Below are 17500 nucleotides of genomic sequence, written 5' to 3' on the forward strand. Positions count from 1 at the left end.
TCCTCAGGTCCCCAGCAATATACCTGGCAAGTTTCAATTAGATCGGACCAGCAGTTGTCAAGAAACAGCGGTCACAGACACGGTCACAGACACGGTCACAGACACGGTCACAGACACGGTCACAGACACGGTCACAGACACGGTCACGCACGCACGCACGCACGCACGCACACACACACACACACACACACACACACACACACACACACACACACACACACACACACACACACACACACACAAAAAATGACCGTTTTTACAGCCATTTTTCCCTGCTGTGCAGGGGTTTGGCTTTTTTTTTTGTGAGGCAATGTTTTTTTTATGGCCGGATGCCCTTCCTGACGCCAACCCTTGTCGCCTCTTACGACACACAGGGATATGGTACACCTATTCTAACCGGGGCATACACCGGGACCAGTACACTGGCACTCATTTCGCCGACCTCGGAAGGATGACAGGCTGAGTCAACCCCCTGGTGTTAATTCAGCAGCCAACGGGGCTTGAACTCAGGACACTGGGATCCCAAGCCGCCACCCTAACCACTAAGCCAACACCAGGCTTAGCGCACACACACACATTGCTGGAATTATAGATAGATGACGCGACGTCACAAATAACAATTATCAGGCGCGCGTTGTCATGGTAACGGCAGCAGATTGAACATTTTCACAACTCATTTAAAGCCACCATGTGACATTCAACAACTTATCATCGGTGCTTGTTGCCTTCATTCTGATTGTAGAAAATATTTGAAAATACCTCGGAATATTGCTTTTCAACCAGCTTTACAATCCCGTTATCAGGTTTGAAATATGTTGTAAAACAAAAATATGTATTTTATATGTGTGTTTTTCATGTTTTGGGTGACCCTGACCTTGACCTTGGGTCAATTTCGATCAAACTTTGTACACATGTTAATATTACATGCATAAATAGACAGTATACATTTCAATATAATAATTGCAAAACTGTTTGAGAAATAGCCATGTGCAATTCACAAAATTCCCCATTGGTTTATAATGGGCGATAATATAAAGTGATGCAGAATCCAGATTCTGATCTTGAACATCACCAAAAGTCACATATCTTTTTGCACTGTGGATTTCTATCAGCTGTTAAAATTCACTGAGGTCCTTCACTGTCACAACCATTGCTGGTTTCTTGGTCATTTTCTGGACAACTACCATTCCATCCACGACTGCCACCTTCGTGCTAGTACTGCCATCAATTACAGCATCAGCGGGTGCTGGTTCCATGTGTGTGGCATGAAGCTCATCTTCTGGTAAAGACGGTTCCTTGTTGGCAAACTTCTCCAAGTTGTGGATTAGCTTCGACTTGTCGGTGCATGACAGTAAGCTTCCGTTCGGTGCAAACAGGGCCCTCGGTGTCACAGTGAATTCAAAGTTGCCAATTGCATCCTTCTGGTCAACGTCCCTGCTGGATCTCGAGAGTACCATCAGTCTACCATACAAATCCTTGGTTTCTTTTAGATCTACTGTCTTGTCCCTGATCTTGATTGCTCGTATTTTATTGCCAGACATGTACATTCTGTTCTTCTCCTTCTTCACTCTGGCGCCCATCGGCTGACATCACCATTGATCCGTTTAGCAACAAAATCGGCATAGAGATTCTGTCCCGTTTCATCAATGTTCAGTATCTGTGGTACAAATTATTCTGGCACATAAGTGTGGGTGACCACATTGAAGAGCTGGTTACCCTCAACTTCAAATGGATTTTCATGACTAAGTATGGCAGCCTTGATTCGGTCAATTGCATTGTGTTCACGCTTGACGACACTTGGAGACAGGCCATGGTGCTCGGTGATCTCACTTTCCTTCAGACCAAACTGTCCCTTAAACTCGCAAGACAGGCGTGACAGTTCAGGTGCAGCCAAGAAGAATCGCTGTCTGGCATTTGCATTATTTGATATGCCAATCAGACCAGAGTGAACCTTCAGCAACCTGTTCAGATGTTCAACAGCGTGGTCTGCTCCGATCGATACAAATGGGATAGTATTCTTGGTGACCGAAATATTGCCTGCTTCGAGCTCCCTCCAGGTCTCTGGATGGCTGGTCTTAAGCACATACATGTCAGATATGTACCTTGGCCAGAGCCGCTTGTACTTGATTCTGTCCATGGCAAAAAATATCTTGCTGAGTTCTTCACCAGATTGAAGATGAAGGTTTAAGTCTGCATTCCGAGATGCTGCAACAAAGTGCAGAATTGCCTTGAACATGGCATTCTTTGAGCGGCTGGCCTCCCATTCCTGAAGTCTCTCAAACAAGTTTTCATTGATGATGACTTGGAGCAGACAGTTTGCTGGCTTGCTGCACTGATTCAGCTTTCAGTGTTTTGTCATGTTCTCCACAAGCAGTTTGAACTGTATCCATTGCAACAACGCAGACTTCCTTGAGATGCGGATTGTCCTTGAAGAATTCTTCTATTGCCATTTCAGAGAGTGCCACATACGAGTAACAGTCAAGTTCATTGCTTCTGTGATCTGTAGAGGGGGCGCTATCGTCTCTCCAGCACCATCTGCCTTCTGAAACACTACTATAATGGTTCCATGAGTTGTGTCTTTGCCATTAGGAGTATCCTCAGCAAAGTCAGTATCGTCGAAGCCAAAGACCGGAAGTCATCCTCGCTTGAGAATTGGTGGAACATACAGTCCTTGGAATAGTGCGGTATTTTTAACCACAGCATTTGCAATCGATGTCTCAAGAAGCAAGATACGGCTGTATGGAACGCAGTACCCCTGTGCATTGAGAAGGTCTACCATCTTTTTATTCCTTGTGTCATGGTGGATAGCTAGAGCTGTACCGATAAGCGTTTTTCACCCCAAAACGACCTTTCCAAAAGTTGAAAAAATATGAAACATCATTTTTTTATTTAAATAGATTTTTAACTTCTCAAAAATCTATAGGTTTGCTACTCTCCAAAAAATTCCAACGAAATTACAAAAGGAACCTGACTATTTCTTTTGTACAAATTTATTTGTAATATTGGTGATATCGTATTTATTTGTAATTTATTTATGTGTTATATGAAGGTCCAAGTGGTCTAAATGGTCAAGGGTCTACTCTAAGCTGTCTCATCTGTCTGGAGTGTAAGGGGTCTAAATGGTGTGAAGGTCTCGGGAGTCTAAAGCGTCTTTGAGGTCTTTTGGGTCCTCAGGGTATTTTGGGTCTTTGGGATCTTTTGGGTCCTCGGGGAATTTTGTGTGCTCTGGGACTTTTGGGTCATCGGGGTTTTTGGGGTCTTTCGAGTCCTTTAGGGCTTAAGGGTCTTAAGGGGTCAATAGTCGAATGGGTCTCAGCAGTCTAAAGCGTAGAAAGGTACATTCATATTGGATGTAATTAATAGACGTACATGTGTGAAGTCAGGGTGCAACTGACGTTCAAACAGTATGTAATTAATAGACACATAGTCACATGGCTTCACGGACTGACTGACTGACGGATGGACCACTTCACGGCTGCATGGACAACTTCACAGACGGACCGTGCTTTTCGTTTTTATATATAAAGGTATACAGGTAGTGGACACAAAAAATTGGAAACACCAATGCAAAGTCACTCAATAGGGCGTTCGGCCACCACGTGCTGCCAGTACGGCCTGTATCTACCGTGGCATAGAAATTCTGCAGGCCAGAGGGATACGGCACCATTCTTCCATGAGATAGTCAAAAAACTCACACCTGTTTGATGGAGGTGGATAACGCTGTCTCAGGCGTCGCTCCAGAATATCCCATAAATTCTCGATTGGGTTCAGATCTGCTGATTGAGAAGATCATGACATATGGATAACATCAGTGTCATGCTCATCAAACCATTGGGTGACCACACGTGCTCTGTGGATGCAGGCATTGGGGTCTCCTCTTGCAGCCATGCTCATCATAATTATAGGCAACCAGACCCGTGAAGCATTTGTATACATGACCCCAAGCATGCTGGGATGTTCGTTGCTTCATTAACAGATGGGCCAAACCTGTGTGGAAGCCATTGCTTGGTGTCCATCATTTCCCCAGGTGTTTCCATTTTTTTTTTACCTCCACTACCTGTATATAGATACCAAGTTAATCAGTTGAAAATTGACGATTTATGTCACCTTGACCTTTTCACCTCAAAAACAATAAGCTTCCAGCTTGTCACTTCCTCTACCAGGTGGTGAGGTTTCAGGAAGATTGAAGTACAAATGTGACCTGAAGGTGATTGACAAACAAACAAACAAACAAACAAACAGAATAACAGACCAGACCAACCAAAATGATTGTGAATCTTCAATTTCGCAAGTAATAAAGACAAACGGACCTAAATGAAATACCCTCTCCTCTGGTGAGGGTAACAAATAAATAAACCTTGCCAAAAGGTGACCACGTGTGACTTCTTTAAGGTCACACTGAGGTGAACAGAGCTGCTATCCACCAGGAGCGACTCCTTGAGGAATATCTGCCTACGAGAGATTCCGATGAGAATCGTTCTACAGAGTAACCATGAAAAATATGTGTTTGCCTCATAACGTCACCAAATGACGTCATAATGTCTCAAGCTTGACATATCTAGAAAGCACTCAGCGAGGTGTTCAATTTGAGGTACTACACGATATGGTTCCTGAAACTTGAAAATTTGACCTCGGGGTCAAATATGTTTGACCTGAGGCGCTAACCATGAAGGTCAAGGCCAATCGCCACCAAAAATTAATAAGCTGAGCGCCAGACCATGAACTATATTCCCATGAAGTTTGAAGACGATCCGATCAAAATTACTCAAAAAATAAGGGTTTCGTCGACTCCCCTGATTTGCGACAAAGTGACCTTGACCTTTGACCTTGACCTTCAAAATTTTGTGCGCTAAAAGGGACCTCTATAGGCCTCTGATATGCGAAGTTACAAAAATTTCCAATGATAACTGTGCTCTGCAGAGTGATTTATATGTGATTACAGACCAAAAAAAAAAACATATGAAGGTCAAGGCCAATCGCCACCAAAAATTAATCAGCTGAGCGTCAGACCATGAACTATATTCCCATGAAGTTTGAAGACGATCCGATCAAAATTACTCAAAAAATAAGGGTTTCGTCGACTCCCCTGATTTGTGCCAAAGTGACCTTGACCTTCAAAATTTTGTGCGCTGAAAGGGACCTCTATATGCCTCTGATATGCGAAGTTACAAAAATTTCCAATAACTGTGCTCTGCAGAATTTTTTATACGGGATTACAGACAAACAAAAAAACAAACAAAAAAAAAAAACATACAAGCTGACTAACATATCTTGCAAAACTTCGTTTTGGCAAGATAAAATCAGATTACAAGCCTGGTGGTTTGTCACTGGGTATTCATCAAAAGATGACGTATTTGGTGGGTAGCATCGGTCAGTTCTGCTCAAACAGGCCCGTAGCACGGAGATAGCCAATCATTTTCCCAGGAGTGACCCAGACATCTCTCACATCTATTATGTTGTGTTCTTATCTTAGTGGAGCCTGGACTGCACAATCTTCCATGATGTGTTATATTGTGTGGGGGCAGTCTAATTTGCTGGAGGGTTGCGGCACCAGTCTTCCGCGAGAAAGTCAATCAACTCGCACATGTTGCAGGTGTTGTTCTGGCAAGTGTTCGTCTGGCAGAGGTTGCAGGTGATGGTCTGGCAGGGGTTGGCCTGGCAGGGGTTGCAGGTGTTGGTCTGGCAGGAGTTGCAGGTGTTGGTCTGGCAGGGGTTGCAGGTGTTGGTCTGGCAGGAGTTGCAGGTGTTGGTCTGGCAGGAGTTGCAGGTGTTGGTCTGGCAGGGGTTGCAGGTGATGGCCTGGCAGGAGTTGCAGGTGTTGGGCCTGGCAGAGGTTGTAGAGTCTGTTTGTCCTGTAAAAACTGTGGGTGGTGTTCACAGTGGAGGTGTGAAAGGTGAACATCATCATATCTCGTGGGTAGTCTCTCTGTGTCATTGATCGCTGGGTGTTTTGTGCCCAAGATACTGTTTGGACCAAGGTTATTGATTGTGTTTATGGTGATGTGGGTATGGATGTGTTTTTTTGTAGTTGTTTGGTGGAGGGATGTTTTGAAGGATGGCATTGTAGTGTCTTTGTGGTGTCATTCTAATGTGTACAGGGGTCTGTGGGTGGTTGGACATGGAGTGGCACAGATGATTAAGGGTGGCACTTGCTGTTGCAAGGAACTGTGCACCTCTCATATCCAAGTAGTCTTTGATTTTTAGCATTTTTACCCCGTGGGGTCTTCCACCCCACGTTCTCTCTTTTCTTGTGTACAGTTCATTTGAACGTCTATTTCTCCATGATTCGTGACCAGAATTCGATGACAATTGACAGGCATATACTAGACACAGATGCACAGGCATTAACTGAGCCCAAAGTATGATTGCGGCCCTTTCAGCCCATTTTCTTAAAATTGTTATTGTAAAAATTAAATGCGTTGGGCATCGCCCAGCGCAAAATTAAGTCGCAAGTGATATGAAACTAGCCTCACTCTTGTGAGGTGTTCTGGTTTCTTTTTTCTGATGCGATGAAAATCTTACCAAATTTCAAAACTATCCGTCGTCCATGCTATCGCTCACCTGAGAGTTGTACGAATGAACTCCCACGGGGTATGTTCGCAATTCAAACTTGTTACCTGTGTGTGTTGTTGATGAGTAACTTATGTTAATGCGAAGGGTTCGTTACCCTGCGCTCGCCAAGAGAAGAGCGTGGTTAAGTGATCGGGCACGAACGTGTGCCGTACGTACGTGCCTGCATTTAAAAAATTCATTTTCTCATCAACCGTTAGTCTGGTTGACAATAAATTTTCCAAATAGGTGTACCTCCTGTAGGAATTTATAATGATAATTATGTCACAGGTCACGTGGCACAGGCGCCATCTTGGAAAAACCGAAAAAAAACTCTGCACCTCCATAATGTCTGAAACCACTCCATGGAAAAAAAGTGAAACATGGCTCATTGTAATGTATTCCCCATGGGGAATAAGAGATGTTACTGTCATTGGTGCCTTGATTATGACGTCATAAATTAACAAGTACAACGCTTGATTCGATAAGTAATTAATTTTTTTTAACCTGGGCAATGCTGAGGTTAAAGCACTCTTCCCAGTGATAAATTTGCCCTCCATTACTTCTCTCCCACTCCTCTCGCCAAAACAGAGATGCCTGTCAAAGCCTGCCATCGTGTGTGAGACTTCTCTTGCAGGAAGGTACATCAGGACAAATGGGGAGGGGATGCGGGAGGGGTTAAAGCATTCTTTGTACAGGTAAATTTGTCTTTCCTTTTCTTTCACACCCAAAATGTAGGGGCCTGTCAAAGTGGGAAAAAGAATAACCAGAGGGAGCCAGGGAGGGACATTGTGGGGAAGAAACATTTCCAGCAGCATGGGATGTGTGGCCAGGATGAGGGGGCTGTGAGAGAAGGTTGGGGTGAACGGGTGGTGGGATTGGGGGTTGGCAAACAGCCATGTCTCTGTCTTTTTATTAAATCCATCAGCGAAGTGACGGGTTGTATTTGCTCGTATGTTAATAAAGGTCAACACAAGCCAAAAAAATTACATCATATGTCACAGGTCTGGCAGTCATATTGGATGTAAGCAAAAATCTTTGAAAATCTTATGTTATCTTCAAGATCCCCTGATGTGCAAAAGTACTGAAATTTCATTTATATATGTCCTCGAGGAGTTTTTCATCGTGATTTCAGATCTGACAGTTTTTTTTCACAATACTCATTCTGTAAAATGTAAAATTAAAAAAACAAACCTCTTCGGGAACGCCCCTAAAAATTCTCCTGAAAGGGGCGTAACCCACATGACGTCATATACAGGATGTCAAAGGCTGCACGTAAATTACTCGGGTTGGTGGTCTTCGTGATTCTATTGGCTTTCTGTGTGTTTCCACATTTGATTGGTCGACTCAATCGCTTTGTTCATTTCTGCTTTAAAAAAAATCGAACATTTGTTTTTGAATAATTATAAGGGATGACATGGACTTTCACCTGTCTGGTAACGACAGTGAGTGTGAGAGAAATGAAGGATTTTGGTCTGAATCACATGGAGAATTGTCGGATAACATAGTCGCGGGAGGTGAAGTTCAGGCAGCTGGAAATGAAGTTCAGCCTTACCAGTTTGAGCCCAAAGCAGGACAAGCAGAGAAAAATGGCGATGAAATTCCCGGAGTTCATGATGATCGGGAGGACATCGAAGGAAGACTCGGAAATAACAACTGGTTGGACTAAATCCTAATCGTAATTCAATAATGTAAATTCGACTTGCATACTGCTCGATATCAGAAATATTTTAGTGAGGTGACATGAACAGCGCAGCGGACATGTTGCTCCGCGGCGAATTAATCACAAACAAGGCCAGCGCATGTCATCGGCAATATCTCTCCGTGCAGAAAACGAAGCAATCTCGCTGTCCGGATACGATGAAAACTTGTGTGCAGAACACCTTGTGACACAATTGTCTCGAGTAGTCCGATAAATCTGACGTTCTGTTGCATTTTTATTTATTTTATTCCTACTGTCGTCATGGAGCACCAGTAGAAAACAATGAAAAAAAGAGAAAAATAAATAAAAGCTGCAGCACGTCAGATTTATCGGCCGAGTCGGACGGACGACGGATTTATCGGCCTTGTCGGACGGACGACGGATTTATCGGCCTTGTCGGACGGACGACGGATTTATCGGACTTGTCGGACGGACAATGGATTTATCGGACTAGTCTAGACCAGTGTTTATCGGACTAGTTTAGACCAGGAACCCTAGGGTTCCGCAAGAATTAGTAATAAATAGGCTAATGTATTTTTGAGTCGTTTTTGTTTGATTTAATATTCGTAATTTTACTAAACATGTACGGCATATTGTTGGAAACTCCTTGGTTATTAATAATAGAGGCTTCAACCTCTTCTTGGTTCACGAAAAAATATTTTCACGAAAAAAATAAGTGACCACTATATTCATTATTGTTGTATGTCTGTCTGTCTGTCTGTCCCGAGCATAGCTCCGTGGGTTTTGATCCGATCCTGATAAAATTTTGGTGGGAGGTTTATATCATGATCTAGTTGTGTTTTCCTGAGAATGGGCGTGGTGCGCCCATTATGGGCGGAGCCACGCCCAAAAACGTGTGTTTAGGGGGTAGCCGATTTCAATTTGCATCTTCTCCTTCGGGGTTTGTTGAATCTGACAGGGGTTTTGGTATTTGGTTAGCCCAATGGCACCTGCATAGCCCCACGGAGCTCGATTTTTCATTTTCGTCCCAAGGTCAAGGCCACAATGTCACGAACTTAGAAAATTGCGAATTTTGTTTTTAGGGGGTAGCCGATTTCAATTTACATCTTCTCCTTGGGGATTTGTCATATTTGGCAGGGGTTTCAGTATTTGGTTAGCCCAATGGCACCTGTATAGCCCCAAGGAGCTCGATTTTTCATTTTCGTGTCAAGGTCAAGGTCACAAGGTCACGAACTTAGAAAATTGCGAATTTTGACATAAAAATCATACGACCGCCCAAACTTTGAGAGCTCGGATGACAATATTTTTTATGCATAATCTTGAGGTCATTCCCCACCTAAATTCTTGAAACCATTTTGCTTTATCTCGAACACCTTGCCCGTGGCACCCCCTTCAAGTTTGTTTTTACGCTGATTTCATCAAACTATGGATAATCCGAGGAGTGCGAAATGCCATAGAGCCTATATGATGTCATATTGTTCCTGGAATGTTCCAGAGGAAGTTTTGCACCAAAGGTCATAATCCTTGTCCTTTGACCTTTAAAGTTCACAAAGGTCAAATTTTCAAAGTTGTGGGAATCGAACCGGGTTTTCGACCTTCTTTGACGAACTAACTCCAATAAGCTATAGCACGTATCCTGTTTCCTTATTTTAATGTCCACAACATTGTTTTGGGACCTTTAAAGGTTATGCAAAGGTCAAATTTTGAAAGATGTTGAACGAAACCGGGTTTTCGACATTTTGCAGCTAATAACCTGTCACCCGTACCACATCATGTTGATCATTTTTATAACTTGGTCAAAAATTATCACATTGTCTCATCCTTGAGTTCTGAAACAATCTACATCGTCAAATACCGCTCGTGAACCATCGTCGTCTTCAGACTTGTATTATTTACAAATGATAACAACCATAGGGAATGTATTTAACGATGTCTATATGGCGCCAGTGTGAAACCGGCCTCACTGGTTAGTGGACGTTCTGTACGCGGTGGATTCGTGCATCATTGAGTGACTGACTCAAGTACGAGACGCATGCACGGTGTCCATCTATCTTCTCTGTGCTTCCTAGCGCGAAGTCTCTCTCTCTCTCAAGGTTAGTTCTTCTGTTTACCTTTATTGCTTCAGCTTTATTTGTTTAAGTTTTGTTTATCAAGTTACATGAGGTGTGTTTTTTTTTTTTATTAAAAATTTTTTTTTTGTGAATGAAAACCTCGGTGTGAGGTCTCATAACCGAGCGGTATGTTTTGTTTTTTTTCATTGCCAATAAATTTGACAAAAAGGGGGCCATTTTTTCCTCAAACCAGGTATCCAAAAAAAATATATTTACCACGTGAACTACGATAAAAATATAAAAGAGCTAGATATTAATAATGGTATATTATAATTTTTATGCAGGGGTTCTCTGAGACATGAAAACTATTTCAAGGGTTCCACAAGGGTAAAAAGGTTGAGAAACGCTGGTCTCGACTCTTGAGATCTCGAGTCAATCCACTCTGTGCGAGTTTCTGTATGTGACGTCAACGCTGCGATTCGCTGAGGTCAACTTTTTTTAGGGGCGGGGCATAGCAAGTTGTGAAAAGTACAATAAATGATCGAAATATTGGTCTAATTATCCCATTTTTGAATAAAAAAAACAAAACATGGGTGATTTCTTCACTAGGATGGTTAAGTTAATATATAAATAACCAGAAAGTTTTGCATGTCAGGGGACCTTTAAACCGCTTAACCGATCAATGCAAAACGTTAACAAATTCATTAACTATCCATTGGAAATAGAGTTTGATAAAAGTGACATTGGTCACTAGTCTGGCAGCCATATTGCATCAAAGAAAAAAGAAACCTGAAAATGCAGAAGAGTTGGCTTGCACCAAGTCCTTCTCAAGACTGTGCAGGTTAAGTATTCTATGAATACCATCTTGTTTTGTATGGCCTGTAGGGTGCTGAGATGTGTGTTTGACAGTCTGGATGCCCAAGATGAGCTGGCATAGTTAATGACTGATCTCATGTACTGCTTGTATATCAGTGATTCTGTTTCTTTGTAGTGTCCGAAGTCGGTGCCTGTGAGTGTGATAAGTGTGTTCAGACTGGGTGTGCATATTTTGTTTTTTTTAAATGTTTCTGATGTTATCTGAGAATGACATGGATGTGTTAAAAACGACGCTGAGTATTTTTGTTTGGTGTGCGTGTTGGATAGGGACGTTCAGTGTGATGTGTGGTGCAGCGATATGTTCCTTGGTGGAATTTGTTTAGAGTGACTGTTGAATTTGAGGGGGCTACTTTCAGTCTGTTGATGATGAGCCAGGTTTGTCAGGTGCTGAGGAAGGGTTGAAATTGTGCTGGGTCAGTGTGGATGTTGCTATGATTAGAAGTAATGGTTATATCATCCGCATACGAGGATATTTGTATGTTCTCGGGTGGTTGTGGAATGTCGTGCATGAACAAATTAGTGTGGGAGAGAGGACTGAGCCTTGAGGGACTCGAGGAGGAAAGTATCGTGTGCGTGATGGCTTGCCGTTAAAAAAAATTACGTATGACTCTCTGCATGATTGGTGGTTGGCCAGCCAGCATTTGGTGCTGTTGTGCATGGTTGTGTGAAGTATTTTGTTTGTGAGTCAGAGTTTTGGGAGGGCATCAAACACTTTTATTTTGTCGATGTCGATTGTCGTGAGAAGTACGTTTTGGCAGTTTTGTGTTTTTTACGATTGAAGCCATCAAAGGTGTTTTGTATGATGTTTATGAGGAGAGTAGTTGTGGAGTGGTTTGGTCTGTTGGGTGTATGAGTGTGGGTATTCAGTGTTCTGTAATTTTGGAGGGTGTGCAAAGTAATGTGAAAGGTCTGTAGGAGGCTGCTTTGATGGGTTCTTTGTTTGGTTTAAGGAGAGCAATGATTTTGCGTGGTTTCCAAATTTCGGGAATTTTTGAATGTTGGTCGGAGAAGTTGCTTATTTGTGAGGGCTGATATGCTGTGTGGTCAAAGGTGCTTTAAATGTAAATTGGAGATGTCAGGGCTGGTAGCCTGTGAGATTTTTGTTTTTTTTTGTTTGTGCGGGAGCGAATGGCATGATTGTGGTGTTGAGTTGGTAGTTGAGTTTGCATATTGTACACCGCTCCATCCCAATGCCATATCCAGGCGATGCATGACGTCATCGCCGGGTGCCAAAGGAAGGGAGTACTCGGTTTTCACTCCGTTTGTTTATTTGTCTGGGCGATCTCCCAGCCATCCTACCGAAGAAGCTGAAATTTGGGGACAAAACATGAAGATGTGCTTTGGTAAAAATGGCATTTTTTTAATTTTTGGATTAATCAATTAATTAATTTATTCTTGATTTATATGCCTTAATGTTAGCTTAATATATGCCTGAATGTTGGTGTTTGCTTAATGGTTCGGTTTGTGGGCTTGGGATCCCAGGATCGAGTTCAAATCCCTCCTACTGTTGAATTAATACCAGGTGGGGTTGACTCTGCCTGTCATCCTTCTGAGGTCAGCAAACTGAGTGCCAACTTGCTGATATCCTGTGTTGGAGTGGAAACCCATCCAGGATTGTGCCCAATAGCCAAGGAGACTGCTACTGCAGCACCAACGCTCTGCACAGAGTATGGTCCCAATCTCCTCCTCCTCTGGTGGTGGTTGTATGGCAGCTTAGCTGCCAGGGAAGCTATCATTTCTTGAAGCACGACTGTGTCACTGATGCAGTGCCCCTCTACCAGTACACACATTGGAACTGGTACTCATTTCGCCGACCTCGGAAGGATGACAGGCTGAGTCAACCCCCTGGTGTATTAATTCAGCGGTCGACGGGGCTTGAACTCAGGACCCTCGGATCCCAAGCCAACACCCTAACCACTGAGCCAATACCAGGCTTCCTCCTCCTCTCAATTTATTGATTACTTATTTATTTTATTTCTCATCTTGGCAATATCTCAGGCAGATTTTGAGCAGGGAAGCTGATATTTGGACAGGAGAGTGACCAAGTGATTTGGCTCTCTCTCTATCGAATGCAGCCTGTGGCTGCTGGTTGCATCATTGGTTGGGACACAGCTATCCCGCTGATGCAGTGCCCCTCTACCAGTGCACACACTGGAACTGGTACTCATTTTGCCGACCTCAGAAGGATGACAGGCTGAGTCAACCTCCTGGTGTATTTTAATTCAGCAGCCAACGGGGCTTGAACTCAGGATCCTCGGATCCCAAGCCACCACCCTAACCACTGAGCCAACACCAGGCTTCCTCCTCCTCTCAATCTATTGATTACTTATTTATTTTTTTTCTCATCCTGGCAATATCTCAGGCAGATTTTGAGCTGGGAAGCTGATATTTGGACAGGACAGTGATTTGGCTATAAAGGGTATTTTTGATTTATTGATCAATTAATCGATTAACTATCCATTTTTCGATTAATTTCTTAATTTTCAAAATGTTACAGATTCGGATGAAACAGTGGTGGTTTTGGTATGCTATTCGCCAATTAAGAAATTATTTTACGATTATTATTCATTTATTTTAATTCTGCAATTAATCACTAAATTATTGCACACCACTCCCTCCCGATGCTGACTCCTTGTGCTGCAAGGTGCCATCGCTGGGCTTCCCGGCGATGTCGTGCGCTAGAGGATTGTTTATTTATTTGGCATGGGGGCGGTGTACTTTGAATGTACCGCGACTTGTAATACTTATTTCCTCTTTTCTGGGTCCTATGTGACTTGTGTTTGCGTAGTGGTCTAAGAGGATGTTCTCTTGTTTCCCCAATGGTATGTTGTCTGTGGTGCATGTGAGGATGTTATACCACTGTTGAAGTTAGTGATGCCGTTTATGATTTTGTACAAGTGTTTGGTATTGGTTGAGTGGTCTCGTGTGTGGAGAAAGGAGTGCCAGTTTTTTTTTTCTTCACTAATATTTTGTTGTTGATTTCTGTGTTTAGTGTTTGAATCTTTTCTACTATGTCTGACACTTTCGCTGTTGGTGTGTTGTGTTTTAGGTTGTCTCATTATTTGATGTGGTGTACAATTTCTGGTGTGTAGTTGGGGTTGTACTTTTTGATATTGCCCTTTGGAATGTATTTGGTAGCTGAGGTTGTGATGATCATCTTCAACTGTTTCATGTGGATATTGTCCACGTCAGACCCCAGGCTGGAAGCGTGATTGAGCTGGCTCCAGGAAGGTCATTCTGAAGTCATCTATCACCCTATGTACGCATGCACACACAGCAAAAATGTATCGTGTAATTAAGGGTGTCAAAAGGTTTTTGTTTTTTGCCAAACTGGACAATTTCTTTTTTTTTTTAGAAGTTGTAAAATTGTTTCACTGGTAAATAACTTCAAAAATAAAGCATATTAGCTGTATGTATAATCATGAAGTTTAAAATAAATTTGAAGTTTCTGCTCATACATCTGATTTGGCTTCCAGCTAATAACACTGGGCTGCATTTGAAATATTTTTTTCAGAGGTCTAGTTTTTCTCAATGGTTCTTATATGTTTTTTGCATGCTAAATTCAGAAATGTATCTAATTCCGCTCAATCAGGTAAAGTTTTTATGCTATCTCAATTTTAAGGAAAAAAAAAAAATTTTTTTTTTTTTTAATTAGCATTTTTTATATTCAAAATCAAAGCCTGGTGTTGGCGCAGTGGTTAGGGCAGCAGCTTGGGATCCAAAAGGTCCTGAGTTCAAGCCCCGTTGGGCCACTGAATTAATACACCAGGGGGTTGACTCAGCCTGTCATCCTTCTGAGGTCGGCAAAATGAGTACCAGTATACTGGGCCGGTGTATACCCTGGTTAAAATAGGTGTACCATATCCCTGTGCCGTAAGAGGCGACCAGGGTTGCGTCAGGAAGGGCATCCGGCGTAAAACATGTGCCAAATCACTATGCGGATCATACGGATGATCCGCTGTGGCGACCCCTAACGGGAGCAGCCGAAAGAAGAAGATATTCAAAATCAGACTTGCATTGACAGAAAATGTACAAACTATACATATGACACACAGGTACACTTAATGTGAAAAAGTGCCTTCTCAATTATTTTCATTTCTATTTCAGAAAAATATAGATAAATCGTTGTTTCTGGCTCCAGCAGTCACTGTTTTCCTTCGTCTTTTTAATGTTGAATTTCACATTAACGGTACGTGTACGTCATTTTATATATCGTATGTACATTTTCTGTCAATGCAAGTCTGATTTTGAATAAAAAAAAATGTTAATTAAAAAAAACAAAAATTTTGATTTTTTTTTTCCTTAAAATTGAGATAGATAAAAATACTTGACCTGATTGAGCGAAATGATACATTTCTAAATTCAGCATGCAAAAAGCATACAAGAACCGTTGAGAAAACCTTGACCTCTGAAATGACGCAGACCAGTGTAATCTATTATATAATGCAAACCATGGTGTCTGTCCGTGCGTTCAGCTCTCTCTTGGTTCCGGCGACCGCTGGAGCTGCATTTGAAAAGATCTGCATGTAGGCAAAGCTCAACATTCAACCAGAAGAGCATGATATCAAATGAGATACATTTTAAACATGTAAATACAACATGGAATCAGTTTATTTAATACTGTGTTAAGTTCGACCTGAGGATTTTCACAAAGTTCACCAAACATGTTAGCATTGTGAATAACAGTGGACCATACTGAAAGTCTATGAACAAAGGTTGCAGTGCAATGTGATCATTTAATTAAATAACCTCCATTAAGCATTTTGATGTAAAATAACATTTCACAATACACTTCAAAGATGTCCAAAGTAAACTTAATTTTAATATTTGGTGTGCTCAATTATGTAATTCGTTAAGAGTTGGATTGTCCGCTCTGAGTCGAGGAGGTTGGTGTTTCGAATCCCAGCCGATTAGTCATTCGTTCTATCAAAGACTTTAAAAATGGTGTGTGTTGCTTCCTTGCTTGACATTCAACAATTCAACATTTGAAAAGGATAGAGCACAGACATATAGGAGGTGTGGGGAGTGTGGAAAGAGGGAGGGAGAGGGTGAGGGAGAGAGGAGGGGGAAGAGAGAAGGTGGGGGGGGGGAGAGAAAGGGGTGTGGTGAGAGGGAGAGAAAGGAGAGGGTAAGAGGGATTGGGGGGGGCAACTTTCATTCTGTATCCATCCTGTTCACATTGTTTGTCCAAGTCTCCCTCTATTTTGTCCTTCAACTCCACTCTTGGTGTCCTCCCTCTTTCCTGTTTATTTTGTCCTGTTGCATCGTGATCCATTCAGTGTTCTAGCTTTTTCATGGGCCTCGACCATGTATACACAAAAAACTGTCATAGGTTGGCAACCGTTGTGCAGGCTTGATGGGATGATTGTCTCTTTCTGTGTTGAAGTTCCTTGGAAGGGAAGTCATCTATTATATTGTGAACCGTCGTGTCTGTCGATGTGTTCGTCTGTCTCCCATTTACGGCACGCGCTTCCCGCGCTGCATTTGAAAAGCTCAACCTTCACTTTTGAAATGATGGGAGAACAGTTGAGCATGAATAATGTTGTAAAATTTTATTTCCCGAGCAGGATATTTTGCTCTCTTTTTCAACAAATCCACCCTCCACCCCCTGATGTTGCATCACTATTTCATGGTGGGCAGTATAAGTAGTTCAGAGCTTTTGCTCTGAGTGAAACACAATTAACCTTTTTAATGTCTATAAAATAATTTAAATTGATAGATTAACTTTTCCCGTTACTGGGGACGGATACTTCTGTTTGCTTTTCCCGTCACTGGGGACAGGTACTTTTGCTAGTCATCTATATTCGATAGTATCCACGATGTGTATAGATTGAGATCATGAGAGAAAGGAGTTTATTGAGCCACCATCAGTATACAACTTTTCATTTCTGTCGAAACCAATCCCACCATTTTGCTTCCAAAAAAGCAAAACCAGAGCCTACAAAAACAAGCACATGCAGCAAAAAGTCTTTTCAAACAAAACCAACAAAGTTAGTGGGAGACGTAGACAACCGTACGTGGTAACCAATAAACTCGAGTTAGCAGCCTTTTCGTTGGTGAACAAAACTTCCAGCAAAACACTGGTATAGATTAAAAAGAAACATCCACTAGTAGCTGCGCCCAAAAAGTGTGTAAAACTTTGCAGGCTCTTTGCCGCTGATGCAGATTGCGCCAGGTGCCAATTGTCGAAGTGGTTCGAATGGGATACAGAGACCTTTGGCTCCCATGGCTGGAGCTCCTGTGTCAACCTCTTCATCCCTGATTTGGTAATGGAGCACAGCAACAGATTAATTTTTTTATGTTCCTTATTCTTTTCAAATTCGCACAAGATTACTGCTCTTTGGAACCTTTACCTGGCAGT

The 17500-nt window shown here is 42.3% G+C and overlaps 1 protein-coding gene across 1 annotated transcript in view; it reads right to left on the reverse strand.

Moving 5' to 3' along the window:
- Window positions 1-16975: 16975 nt before the first annotated feature.
- The window catches only part of EPRS1 (glutamyl-prolyl-tRNA synthetase 1), a 125931-nt gene continuing 125406 nt past the window's right edge, over window positions 16976-17500 (reverse strand). Inside the window, exons 34-35 of the mRNA XM_085887809.1 lie at window positions 17493-17500; window positions 16976-17397 (exon numbers count right to left, since the gene is read on the reverse strand). The exon at window positions 17493-17500 is cut by the window's right edge and continues 57 nt beyond it. Coding sequence (XP_085743935.1) covers window positions 17247-17397; window positions 17493-17500 — 159 coding nt within the window. The 3' untranslated portion in view covers window positions 16976-17246. The remainder of the gene's footprint in view (window positions 17398-17492) is intronic.

The sequence above is a fragment of the Eptatretus burgeri genome, chromosome 7 (assembly GCF_056783735.1).
Source record: "Eptatretus burgeri isolate ZD-2024b chromosome 7, Ebu_testis_v1, whole genome shotgun sequence".
Classification (NCBI taxonomy): Eukaryota; Metazoa; Chordata; class Myxini; order Myxiniformes; family Myxinidae; genus Eptatretus; species Eptatretus burgeri.